Source organism: Sinocyclocheilus grahami, unplaced genomic scaffold (assembly GCF_001515645.1).
Source record: "Sinocyclocheilus grahami isolate Dianchi unplaced genomic scaffold, SAMN03320097.WGS_v1.1 scaffold524.1, whole genome shotgun sequence".
Taxonomy (NCBI): Eukaryota; Metazoa; Chordata; class Actinopteri; order Cypriniformes; family Cyprinidae; genus Sinocyclocheilus; species Sinocyclocheilus grahami.
The window spans coordinates 383,433-397,786 of NW_015505703.1; the positions used below are offsets into that span (position 1 = coordinate 383,433).

Here is a 14,354-nt window from a genome sequence, read left to right on the forward strand (position 1 = left end):
GGCATCACAGTATGGTAAGGAACGTAACATTTCCGTCTCACGCTTGAGGTTTTCGGCCAATCACAACGCATTGGATAGCTGGCCAATCAGAGCACACCTAGCTTTTTCAGACCGATGAGCTTTGTAAAAATCGACGCGTTTCAAAAAGGCGGGGCATAGAGGAGAAACAATAATGTACAGTATGTGGAAAATAATGTGTTTTTTTTACTTTAAACTGCATAAACACATTTCATTACACCAAATAGACAAAATAATGTTCTTTTTAGCAGTATCATATGACCCCTTTAACTCTAGACCTGACAAATGCACCTTCTGCATCCAATTTATACTGTAAATCACTTAATTGTATTTTTTCCTCAGGCGAAAGTCTATCGGGAGAAACCATGGAAAGAGAGGTAATTTCAGATACAAGTTGCTCCTCCAAAATTCTATTAAGTTTAGAAAGAAAACTACCATAAGACCTTAAATATTTACCAACTTCATATTTTAGAAGTTCCCAATACCTGCTAAAAGTACCTTCCTTTTGTGCCAAATCCCAGTAAAAGGATATTAATTTTATAAGTTCCAATTTGACTGCCTCATGAGAAACATTTTCCAAAAGAAGTATGACATGACGCTACAAAAGAGGAAGATCTAATATTTATATAAATTGCCTTGTGATCTGTTAAGGGAGTAACCAGAATGTTTACTGACATATTCTCTTTTAAAATGCTCCACGAAACCAGAAAGAAATCTATGTGGGACTGCCTTGTACCATTTTTGTTACTCCATGTATAAGAGCACTGATTAGGATAAATTTCCCTCCATATATCAATCAAATTATATTTCTGCACAAAAGTCTTTAAAATAGTATTGGATGAACCTGGCTGCTTTGGAGGCCATCTATCAACCATGTCATTTAAAGTAATATTAAAATCCCCTCCAATCAGTAAAAATGCCTGTGGGTGCTTATAAAACCAGAGTAGAATCCTTTCCTCTAAAGATTCAAAAAGCTTATCATTTTCAGTATTAAGGTTGTATCCATAAATGATAACCTAAATAAATATTAAATTACTCCAACACAAATAATAAATTACTTCCCATTTCCGTTCCAAAAGAAGGTGACGTCGCTTCATACCCCCGCCTCCAGAGTGTTGTGCGCATGCGCAGTAGCGGAAGCGCGCTGATGAACGCATCGAGTCCGTCTGTTCAGTAGTACCACAGTACAATGACTCCGTAAACAAACATATCTGCCGTGTATTCACAAGTCCGCGTGCTTATATGTGTGTATGATGGCGTGGGGAGTGTGCAGCAGGGCTCTGGTGTGGATTATAACTGCGATCATATGCTGGAGTCACTGCAGCCTGATGGTGAGTTACTGATCCATTACTCTAGCTACTCCCGATCACCGATCATTATAACGCAGGTTAACACAATTATACTAGACTCAAGGGAGCCTGATGATGAGTCTGAACACTGCCGATCTATTACCGTCCTCCTGATCTCTGATCACTTTGACCTGTGGCCCTGTATCGTCTTTTTATTATTAGTCTAGTTTGGGTGCCATTGAATATGTGTAAGGATGAACTGTGTTGACCTGCTATCTGATCTGATCTGAGTGTATGAGCAATGAAGACTTTTCAGATATGCACAAAGAGCAAAATATGGCCTACAGTAACAAGCTGTGCTGTTATATATGATGCTGAACTGATCCGTGTATGTGGATGCTCAATAGTGTCAAGAGTTATCTTAAAGTTATGTCTCGATTGCCCTGTTAGAAATGGGTTTGACCTATCCTATGTTGTACTATGCTGTCCTATCCTAAGTTTTGCCATACTTTTCTGTACTCTGCTGTAGTATTTCATTTTTTTTTAGCAATTAACCAGAGTATCTTTGTCTAAAGCAGGGGTCAACAAACTCGGTCCTGGAGGGCCGGTGCCCTACAGAGTTTAGCTCCAACTCTAATCAAACACCTGAACAAGCTAATCAAGCTCTTACTAGGCAGTACCATCGCAAGGGCTGTGCCAAGTGTGCGACCGCACAGGGCCTCGCACCTCTAGAGGACCTCGCTCCTGGCCTGCATTTTATGTCTAATTTTTATTACTGTTTTCCCACCCATTTTGTCCTTTGAAAGACTAAAATAGTCATTGCTGATAGACCGTATAAGACTGTATACGAATGAGTAAAGCTGTTTGTTGTTAGGATGACTAAAAGTTTTAAAAGTTAAACTTTTAGGCTGGTCTGCCTCAGTGGTCCAACAGCGCTCGTCAATGTCAAAATGATCGAGATGGCCAATCAAGTCAAAGAAGCGGGTCTTACTGTCACAACGCAACGAGAGTTTGTGGAAAGATGTAAGTAGCTAGTACTGTATTAGAAAACTGTTTTATGATAGAAATGTTCAGCGTCCGACAGTAATAGACTATCTAGTGATGCAAACTACTCAGCGTTCAATGAAATTTTGCCGTTTTGAATTGAAAATATGCGATCATGATTCATGTAAATCATAAATGAACGTGACGAGAGACGTTTGCGTTTTCAGTCGAAAAAAGACATACGAATAAGTGTTAATGTGCACATTTTAAAATATTATTTTCAAATAGTGTAAATTGATTTCTATTTCATATGAAGAGTTCAGATGCAAAAGCCTCTAAGTGCCATTTGAAATTTTCTTCTAAAATTAGCGTTTTTATCAGGCTCCTATGTGTAGGTGCAGTAATTTCACTTTAATGGCAATTAATAATTTATTTTCTTTCCCATTAAAGTAAAATAACTGACCATAAACATAGGAGCCTGAGAAAATAATCATTTTAGAAGAAAATGTTAGATGGCACTTAGAGACTTTTCCATCTGAACTCTTCATGAATGAATGATGCATTTATATAGCGCTTTATTGTCTATTGTTGTACACCCAAAGCGCTTTACAGTCATGTGGGGGGTGGGGGGTGGAGGGGTCTCTCCTCATCCACCACCAGTGTGCAGCATCCACTTGGATGATGCGACGGCAGCCACAGTACAATGGCGCAGTGCGCTCACCACACACCAGCTACAGGTGGAGAGGAGCGAATGTCAATAATGTTCATAAATAACTACAAACCTAGAACTTATTTTAGCATTCTTATTTACTTATTTAATTGCTTTATTATTGTTATGCAGTACATAAATTAATGGGGGGGGGGGCAAATGATCAGTGAGAGAAGAACGAATGTCACACGTTTTAAACTCAACAAAATGGTAAAATACATTAATCAAGAGCATGCTCACAGATGAGAACAAAACAGCATTGGATGAAGTGGATTAGAGCCTTGCACGGCCCTCAAATATAGGCCCTAGCCTGTCTCTTTTCCCCTTTCCCCCCGCAAAAAAAGCTTATACTACTATTTCAGCTATTAAAATAGGCTAGTTCAGTTTTGTATGTAATGGAAAAGTGATTATATTTTGTTTTAATTTTTTTATAACGTTAATTTAGAAAACCGTTTGGAGCCATTTTTGTGTTTTTTTTTTTTTTTTTAATGGGGGGGGGGGCAAATGATCAGTGAGAGAAGAACGAATGTCACACGTTTTAAACTCAACAAAATGGTAAAATACATTAATCAAGAGCATGCTCACAGATGAGAACAAAACAGCATTGGATGAAGTGGATTAGAGCCTTGCACGGCCCTCAAATATAGGCCCTAGCCTGTCTCTTTTCCCCTTTCCCCCCGCAAAAAAAGCTTATACTACTATTTCAGCTATTAAAATAGGCTAGTTCAGTTTTGTATGTAATGGAAAAGCGATTATATTTTGTTTTAATTTTTTTATAACGTTAAATTAGAAAACCGTTTGGAGCCATTTTTGGGTTTTTTTTTTTTTTTTTTTTTTTTTAAGTAACGACCAGCGACAGACAGTGAATTGATCATGGCCTATATGTTTGATCAATTTAGCCTTCGCAAATCATCACGACTTGCCTAAAATAAAATCTGTATACTGTATAAAACAGTTCAAGCATATCGCAATGTTAGTTTAAATGTTTAACCTAGATAAATGTGCGCTGTTAGACGCATATCCAATCGTTTGTGCGGAGAGTGGAAGCTAAAGCGCACTTTGCAGGACATGGAGGCGCCAGCGCGATCGCTTGCATTTTTTTCTAACAGTGGAAACAACTTAAAATACGCAGTCATTTTTGCTCATAAAGGTAAGAGTAATACATCATTGTAAACTGTAAAGGGTCTAGTTTTATTTGTGTGCACACACAATATCAACAAAACGGTGTGCTTTTATAAAATAAAGAAAACAAACGCTTTCTGCCGTCTCGGGCTTGAACAGGAGCACTTCACAATGATGAACCTAAGCTCAACGAATTACCCCACAGACATGATCAAAATATATATCTATTAGGGATGCACGATATATCGGCCACCATATCGGTATCGGCCCATATCGGCTCATTTTTTCTGTTATCGGTATCGGCCTGATAAGAAAATTTGGCCGATATCTTAAAGCCGATAAATAATGCATTATTTTCTTCAGAGACACTTCAGATGCGCGCTGTTCGTTTGCAGCCTTTTGTGCAATTGTACATTGTAATATTGTGTTTATTTGATGTATATCTGATTTATCTCATATAGAATGCGTTTGGTTAAGTTAAAAGAGCACTTCAGTTTACCGGGGCTTTCAAAAATAAAGAATAATCGGTTATCGGTATCGGCCAAAATTTTCATATCGGTGCATCCCTAATATCTATAGAAAGCTTTGAATTACTAGGCTACTTTAAAACGAAATAATTTACATCGAAAATAGAAACTCTTTCATTATGTAATCCGTGCATTTCTCTCTAAAGGCACATCCAATGAGGAGATGGCGAGTAATTTTTTTTAATTACCATAATGGATGGATGTCTAAAATATAAAAGTAAGGAAAAGCCTAAAACAGGCCCGATTATTATTTGCGTTTAATTCCGTACAATTAAAAAATAAAACACAAATTATTATGGCATATATGTAAAACTTGTCCTATAATAGATGCTTATATTTTCTGATTTTTATGTTGCTCTGTTCTGAATACCTTAAAATTTAAAGGATTTTCTGCAATGCAATTACTTTATTACATTCCAGACGCTTTTAAAGTAGCCTACTTTTCACTATAAATTTTACGGGTAGCTTGAATGTAAAACATTGTCATGAATTCGTTGTATTCCCATTTGTAAAATAGCCAACAAATTAATTGTTGTAGGCTAACCCGATCTCATGAAAGTGCGTATAGCACGATTTTATGCTTCTATTTGGCGTAATATTTCTATGCAGAAATTGACTTTGGCATGCAAAAGACTGATAAATTCATAATTAATGGCATGGCTGCTTCAGTCGACAGAGATACGGGACACACAGGCCTATAATAACTGCGAAAATGTTTGCGGGGCAAATCTCAGATCAGTCTGAGTGCTCATTGTACGCATACTTACAATTCTTAGGAGCGTGTGCGTGACCGTGATTCGTGCGCAAACATGTCAGTGAGCACGGCATCACAATTAATGGCATGGCTGCTTCAGTCGACAGAGATACGGGACACACAGGCCTATAATAACTGCGAAAATGTTTGCGGGGCAAATCTCAGATCAGTCTGAGTGCTCATTGTACGCATACTTACAATTCTTAGGAGCGTGTGCGTGACCGTGATTCGTGCGCAAACATGTCAGTGAGCACGGCATCACAATCGATCTGATGCGTGTTAAAGTTGCGTTCGATACTATAGCAACCCCCCCACCACACACACACAAACTGCAAAGGGCCTCGCACGTCAACTTCGCACAGGGCCTCGCACCCCCCTTGCGACGGCCCTGTGACTAGGTATACTTGAAACGTCCAGGCAGGGGTGTTGAGGCAAGTTAATTAACTCTGCAGGACACCGGCCCTCCAGGACTGAGTTTTGGGACCCCTGGTCTACAGTGTATAAGCTACAGCCTACAGCCAGTATAATCCTTTCAAGACCAATCCTTTCCAGAACATACTTTTTAACTAAATATCACACTAGAATTAACACCAGTTTAGTCACAGACCGGGAGTAGTGATGCTTCACCTCAATCTGATAACTTTTACTAGGATCCACAGACATCAGCGAGATGCTCTAGAGTAGTTCATAAACACCTGGGCTGGTAAATTAAAGTTTGAACAGTTCAATCCCCAGCAGGATCGATTCATTAAGTTTTATTGTTGTATCGATCAAGTTACTCCAGAATACTGAATATAAATACATGTCATCTTATACATTATATACATTACATACAGTCATTATATACAGACATTATATACACTCATCAGTTCAAAGTCATATCTACTCACATATCCCATTAGTGAGAAACCGTAACATTTTTCTTAACACATTTTCCTCTGTATAGATCTTAGTATATGCTATATTAAATTTTTGACAGTAAATTAAAATTAGGCTGTAAGGGATAAAAGTAGAAAGTGTTTAGATTGTACTGTTGTTTAACAACATGTCAGTTGTTCAGCTGACAAAACATATTTCCAAAAACACTTATAGAGTACACAAAAGCTCCATTAAAACAGGTTTGAAAGTTGTGAAAATGACATGATGTAGGATCTTTGAACAGTTCATGCCATTGTAAAGACTCTCACAGCCTTGTTTTCATCCACATTGAATTCAATATGACATCTAATAAAGTCTGTTATTCTCTTATTAATGCTCCATATTACTCTTTTATATCTGTTTGGACTTGTAACACTCCGGAAGTGTGTGACTCATGACCGCAGTAGACTTCTGGCATAGAGCACATGGCTGCTGCCTGCTGCCAGACTCAGTGGGTAGAGGTCTATGTTAATCTCTTATCGCAGGTGTATGTGAGCAATGTGTGTGCTGAGAGCCGTACTGACATGTGAGAGCCATAGTAGGCCATAGTGGAGGGCACCCTCCACTATAGACATTTAGACATTTCAAAGGGTTTTTACAGTAACTAACTGGCAACATTGTTATTATTTGGTTTACAGTTGCAAACTGTACTTTTTACAGTAAATTACTGTAAAAAAAAAAAATCAAATTAATCCGTATACGTGTCGGGGCCTAATGGTTAGAGAGTCGGACTCGTAACCCAAAGGTTGCGGGTTCGAGTCTCGTACCGGCAGGGATTGTAGGTGGGGGGGGAGTGAATGTACAGCGCTCTCTCCCACCTTCAATACACCTTCACGACTGAGGTGCCCTTGAGCAAGGCACCGAACCCCCAACTGCTCCCCGGGTGCCGCAGCATAAATGGCTGCCCACTGCTCCGGGTGTGTGTTCACTGCTGTGTGTGCGCACTTAGGATGGGATAAATGCAGAGCACTAATTCCTAGTATGGGTAACCATACTTGGTCACATGCCATGTCACTGTCACTGTATAGTTCTGTAATTCATTTGAATATATTTCATTAGATTTTATAATTTTTATATAGAATTCATTTTATTTTTACCCTACATAGTACTACTGGCATTCAATTCAAACAGACACAATAATTACAAAATATCAAATTCTTTATTTAAAACATTGCATGTATAACACTTATAAATACAGTCTTCCAATGCTGGAACAGTGTGTCTTAGGACATTTTGCAGTGCATTATGTCGTATCATCTGGATTTATCCTAACAAAGAATCTTTAGGCAACAGAAATGATGGGGAAAAAAGATAAGCAGCCAAAGAATACATAGCCATCTGCAAAACCCAGGTGCTGAAAACGTGGCCACCACCTTTGCTTACCATCCACTTTGTTAGTGACAGAAATGTCTTCTCTGGAAAAACAAGTAGTAATGGCACACTTTTAAAAGGCAAACCCCATATAGAATACACAAATCTCTCAAAACAATAGTTGTTCTCTTATCATGAATTATCAGTCTCAGGGTGGCTGGCCTGCTCATGTCTTTCTTGATGCTTCATTGTAGTTGCCTTTAAAACACAAATACAAAAAAATGCAGTAAATCTTAAATTCCATTAAAAACTATAATAAAGAAATTCTAAAACTAGAAAGGCAGCTAGCCATAAAACGTGTTTAACTTGGCTAACATACGATTTTATTTTCTCAATAGGCTACTGGCCAACATTAACTACTAACACCTGAGCAAAATTTCACATTAGTTACAATGTTAATACAAGATAAGCGTTGCTCGTTAAAAGTAATTTTAATTCGGTAATTCAACAAGCGGACAAAAGTCGTTTGAAACGACAGCGCAGTTTACCATAGTAAAGTTTGCTACCGCTATGTTGATGGGTAAATGTTACTAGGTTAAACTGGTGTGCAAAAATGTTGACACAAAAAGACAAACATACATATATTTTTTACCTTGCTTACTGTTCTTATTCTCTCGTAAGGTGCATCGACACACAGCGCTGATGTTCTCTGGAACTCTTCCAGTCTCGCGGGTTCACCCCCGGGCAAAACCCGCTGCCCCGGGCTGCCGCACTGGCTCCGTGACTCGACACGACAAAAGACAATATAGAACCCATTATACTATCTACAGTGGATGCGGACAGTAAAGTGATGGCCCGGTATATTTCTGACGCACAGATGTACTCCAAGCGCTCGCGCTTTCTGACACGAAGGACAAACGGATTTTCCAATCATCATTACAAGTGATGTAACAGCCAGTGTAGTCAGTCCCAAGCTGTTGCGGCGTTTGTACACACTGTGTAATTCAAATCTTGTCAATCCAAATGTGAGAAATGAGGAAAATAAAGCAGCCTCAATAGAATGGCGCCAAAGAGAGGTGCCTAAAGATTCTATTGGCACAAGAAAGTGCCAATAGAATACGGCAAATTCAGTAGTATACAGCAATTAAAAAAAATACAGTAAGTCACTGTATGTGGGGTTTGACGTCACAGAAAATTCCCATGATGCAAAGGGTAGGGCTGCACGATTAATCGAATGCGATTGTCATGTGCATTTTGTTAGTAAAGCCGGTTCTGTAGTCAGCAGTAAATCATCACGTGCTTTCAGATGGAGCAGCATTTACTACACAGAGCCGTAGTTCACTGACAAGTTATGCAAAAACATCGCAGACGATTTTATTGCGCGATTATGAAATCGAAGAAATCGCTTGCGATAATGACAGCTGTTTGCATAGCTTCTCAGTGAACTACGGCTGTGAAGTAAATGCTGCTCCATCTGAAAGCATGTGAAAATTCCACATTTAATAACATAGTTTTACTCCAAACTCACTTCATAACGTCAGTCGAGTGTTTGAAATAAATCCTTCTGTGAGATGTGGCTTCAATTACACAGAATAAGGCACGCAACATATTTCATAGTATTCTAAGCAGTGATAAAGGCATTGCATTATAAATATACTTTATTTTAATGAAAATTATAATAATAATAACTCCGATAAACCATATATTGTCATAATCGTGTGTATTAGTCACGTTGAATCAATAAAAGCAGTTAAATCTTCTGTTTATACAGCTACCACTATAGGCATTTTCTGGGTTTCTTCTGCAAGGCATATTTGGAGTTTCAGAGCGAGAGCGCCCTCTGGCCTTTGGATGGAGATTTATTGGTGATCACAGAACCGTGCTTCACTGAAAGATACGCATGACAATCGCAGCTTCTGTCGAATCGCGATTTCGATTCCATTCCGATTTATCGTGCAGCCCTAGCAAAGGGTATTACAGTTACTTACTGTAAAGTGAATTTGCAGTATTATGGTGGGTTGCTGGGTGATATACAGTAAATAACTGTAGAAATTACAGAAATGTCTAACAGTGTGTGTTATTGACATGTCCTAGGTTAATGCATGATTGGGTTCTGTACCTTAAGAGCAGTTTACGTCTCATGAACATCTATGGCTCAGTGAATAAACATCTCATGCTCTCGTGTGTGAACATAGTCACAGCTAAATGTGTGCGAAATGTAGCAGAGAGACTGTGCTCTCAGCCTAACCTTCCTTAAAGAGATAGTTCACCCAAAAATGAAAATTTGATGTTTATCTGCTTACCCCCAGGGCATCCAAGATGTAGGTGACTTTGTTTCTTCAGTAGAACACAAATTATGATTTTTAAGTCCAGCCATTGTAGTCTATCAGTCATATAATGCATGGCAATGGTAACAAAATCTATAAGAGTAAAAAAAAAACATGCACGGACAAAACCAAATTAAACCCTGCGGCTCGTGATGACACATTGATGTCATAAGACACGAAACGATCGGTTTGTGCCAGAAACCGAACAGTATTTATGTAATTTTTTTACCTCTAATACACCACTATTTTCAACTTCCTTGAGCGCACGCACGGCATCTGATGCGTGAGGAGTGTACGCGCTCTGGTGTAGTTTACGCAAGCGCAAGTGATCTCTTGTGCGTATACGTCACTCATTGTATACGTATACGTCACTCACTGCTACACAGTGCACAGTCATTGTATGTATGACGGCTAATCAAAATGGTACTTACTTGCGCTTATCCGGATTTGCGCTCAAGGAAGTTGGACATAGTGGTGTATTAGAGGTAAAAAATACTGTACGGTTTCTGGCTCAAACCGATCGTTTCGTGTCTTAGGACATCAATGTGGCGTCACGAGCCGCAGGGTTTAATTTGGATTTGTCTGTGCATTTTTTTTTTACTCTCATAGATTTTGTTACCATTGCCATGGATTATACGACTGATAGACTGCAACGGCTGGACTTAAAAATTATAATTTGGGTTCTACTGAAGAAACAAAGTCACCTACATCTTGGATGCCCTGGGGGTAAGCAGATAAACATCAAATTTTCATTTTTGGGTGAACTATCCCTTTAAATTAAAGTTTGAATTGCTGCATACTACCCAGCATATAGTAGTCTTTAATGATTGCACATATCGCAGTTGTCTAATTAAAATAGTTTCTCATATTTCCCTTTTCTGCTGTGCAGTAGGAGAATGAGGATGTGCAAGTGAATAGGGTGGACCCGCTAATCACATGTTTTATAAAGCCTCCAGCATCAGGCACTAGTTTATACATCTGTGGACAAATGGCATGAGTGGAGCTGAACTTAAGACTCCCACTGGTTTGTACTGCACTAGAGTTTGTAGTATTGTGCAACAGGGTGATGCAATGACTAAGCTTTATAACAGCTACTTATTTTAAGCATTTTACTGTTCGTTAAATGAATGAATGCCTGTAGTTAACTTTTGCTCTGCCATAATTTTAAATTAGGTGTCTTCAAAATTAAGGCCTCTTTAAAAGAGTCAAGCTGAGCAGACTGACTAAACAATCAATCATATGTATAAAACATTTTCATTGCAGTCTTAAAGCCTTAAAATTAGGCTCAGTTCATTTTAGTGGTAACCACCAGATCTGTGTCCACTTTGCATTCATGTTTTGGAAAAGAAAAAAAATTAATTTAAGATTGTCCATGGTAAAGAAAAATCTAATTCAAATTTAGTTGAAAAACTAAAGAAATGCACTCTTTGTATTAATTGTAGGTTTCATATGATTTGAATAACATACCACTATCAACTAAAGTTTGCAATTATTGACTTTAAAAATGTTGTGTAACATTAAAAAAAAACTTTTCTTTACACCTTGAATACTTATAGGTTGTGCCACATGACTTTGTTAATTTTATAAGATTAGTTTGTCAGACAAAAGTTTTCCAAATATTAATCAGTGAAGCAGTTTTGTTAAACTAATATTGTTCTAAGAAATAATAATAAAAGATAATGTCAAACTCTCACATTTCATTCTTTTAATGAGGATTTTCACTACATTATGATATCAGGACAGTTGTATCTCCCTGTTTTTTTTTAAATCGTAATTCAGAAATTGTAAATATTTCATCATAGAAAATGTGTATTTCAGTCATTGAACTGCATTTGTAATAAATAAAAAAGATGAGCACATCATTGACCCATGTTGACCCTAATGGCATCACACAAATGTGAATGACCCTGCAGATTAAAGGAAATTGTACTCCGTTCACCTCCCGAGATCTCTGTGGTCTCTGTTCGGTTTGTTTTATAGGAATCTGTGTTCATTTGGAGCATCACATATATGTATATAGGGTATATATACCCTAAATCAATCTCTTAGGCCCCTTAAACACACCATGTGCAGTGTGTTGATATGAGAGTGGTGAGAGTGCCGTGGCTGTGGTTCTAGCAGATGTTCGGGATGTTTTCTGTTCTCTCCTGAAACCAAGAGCATGCTGCTGTGTTTCGATGGTGATCGGGTCCATGTGAGGCCATGAGAGATCTCACAGGTGTGTAATGTTTGCACTGACTCAGTGACACTAACCGTCTGATTAAAATGGCTAAACCTGCAAAAACAAAACAGATTATCACTTCAGCATGTGATCCAGAAGAATATGTATTGTCTTTATTTATTTTTTTAAAGTCTCTTTGTTGAATGAACCTTCACCCAAACTGGAGGCAGACAAGTTTCTCTAGGTGAGCAGGGTTGGGTGTCTTTGAGAAATGTGCTGTTATGTTGCTGTTAATGTGGCTGAACGGGAGTCTGTCTATAGTTCAGGTTTAGCTTTCAGACCTGGGGCCAGTTGCATAAACATAGCCACTATGTTAAAGGGGTCATATGATGCAATTTCATTTTTTCCTTTCTCTTTGGAGTGTTACAAGCTCTTGGTGCATAAAGAAAATCTGTAAATTTGCAAAGACTAAAGTCTCAAATCCAAAGAGATATTCTTTATAAAAGTTTAGAGTCAGCCACGCCTACCTAAAACAGCCCGTTCGAACACGCCACCACATATCTACCTCACTATGTGGGAAGATTTGCATAACGCCGCCCAAATGTTCACGCAAAGAAAGAAGGCATAACTTTTATTCTCACTGTAGTATTGTTGCCGCTGCCGCCATGTCCTGAAGACGCTGTGTGTTTCGTTGTGAAAGCGAAACTACTTTGTTTGATCTTCCAAAAGAGGACGATATCTGCTTCGTCATGCCTAGAGCTGATCTATGCTGGTCGCTGAGGGAATACTTCAACTTAGTGCTGTGGATTGCCGGCACATTTTATGGAGGACTGTTTACTGATCCTGGAAGAGTAACGTTAGACTAAAATGCCGGCATTTCTGACTCACGTAAGTACGGTTTCTTTTATCATTTGCCACTGATGATTCAAACGCGAGTTTTGGGCAGTGTGCAGTAGCACTTGTTGTTTGTCATTTCTCTGATCACAAATGCAGACATGGTTTTATGTTTACGCGGCACGATGCAATGCAACGCAACGCATAAAAAGACAGTATAAGTCATTATAATCAGTAATTATGTCCCCACTGGATGTAACAAATGCCTCGTTTGTAATGGGTTTTCATGTTTTTGAATCATCGCTCCGGCCGGGACACGGCATCACAGTATGGTAAGGGGCGTAACATTTCCGTCACACGCTTGAGGTATTCGGCCAATCACAACACTGGATAGCTGGCCAATCACAGCACACCTCGCTTTTTCAGACCGGTGAGTTTTGTAAAAAATAAAAATCGACGCGTTTCAAAAAGGCGGGGCATAGAGGAGAAACAATAATGTACAGTATGTGGAAAATATTGTGTTTTTTAAACTTTAAACTGCATAAACACATTTCATTACACCAAATACACAAAATAATGTTCTTTTTAGCAGCATCATATGACCCAGTGGTTCACTGTTTTTTTTGTAGGCTTGATTGTTTATGGGGTTTATGGGGTGCAGTGTTAATGCTTCATTTAAAAAAAAAAAAACGCATTATTTTTCACATAATTTATCTTTATTCCACACGCTCTGTCCCTTCTCTGAGAAATGCGCTTCTCATTTCCTGCTTTTATGAAGCCCGCCCTCAGAAATAGACGATGGGCTCTGATTGGTTAGCTAGCCCAGTGTGTTGTGATTGGCTAAAGCGCCTCTAGTGAGCGTCTAATCGTCCCGCCCCTCACCTAAGTTGCATGTGCTCCGGTTGTATTGTAAACAACGGCGTCGTTAATATCGCTTATCAGTTTGAGCCCGATTGAGAAGCAGAGGATATTATTTAAGAGGATCGTGCAGAACCTGTGCAAGCACGGCTTTTAATGGTAGGCCTATGTTTTTTTGTTTGTTGTTGTCTCATATTTTTAGATATGCTGCTATTTGTAAATGCTACTGCTTATGTTAGCTTTTAATATATGGTTTTATCCTGATTAAAGCTTTAATACAGTACGGCAAGTCTGCAAATGCATGTTTAATGCTTCTCATAGCTATGTGAAAATAAGTGTATAAATGGAACAGTTCATTGTTGGAGCTGAGCTGAATGAGAGCGAGAGAGATGCAGAGTGTGTGCAGAGCAGGGGGACGCGAGGAACAGTAGAACCACTGCTTTAAAATATTGATTTTGAAACTTGTGACTCCATTAGAATCGTTAGAAGACAGAATCGTGATTCATATATGAATAGATTTTTACGTGCACCTCTAGTTTTCT

The 14,354-nt window shown here is 38.6% G+C and overlaps 1 protein-coding gene across 2 annotated transcripts in view; it reads left to right on the forward strand.

Annotated features, from left to right (window-relative positions):
• Window positions 1-1,157: 1,157 nt before the first annotated feature.
• The window catches only part of LOC107555087 (serine/threonine-protein kinase/endoribonuclease IRE1-like), a 64,432-nt gene continuing 51,235 nt past the window's right edge, over window positions 1,158-14,354 (forward strand). For both annotated transcript variants that reach the window (XR_001605134.1, XM_016237782.1), the window contains exon 1: window positions 1,158-1,349. Coding sequence is in view for 1 of the 2 variants with exons in the window: in XM_016237782.1 (XP_016093268.1) it covers window positions 1,269-1,349 (81 nt within the window). In the remaining variant the exon portion in view is untranslated. The remainder of the gene's footprint in view (window positions 1,350-14,354) is intronic.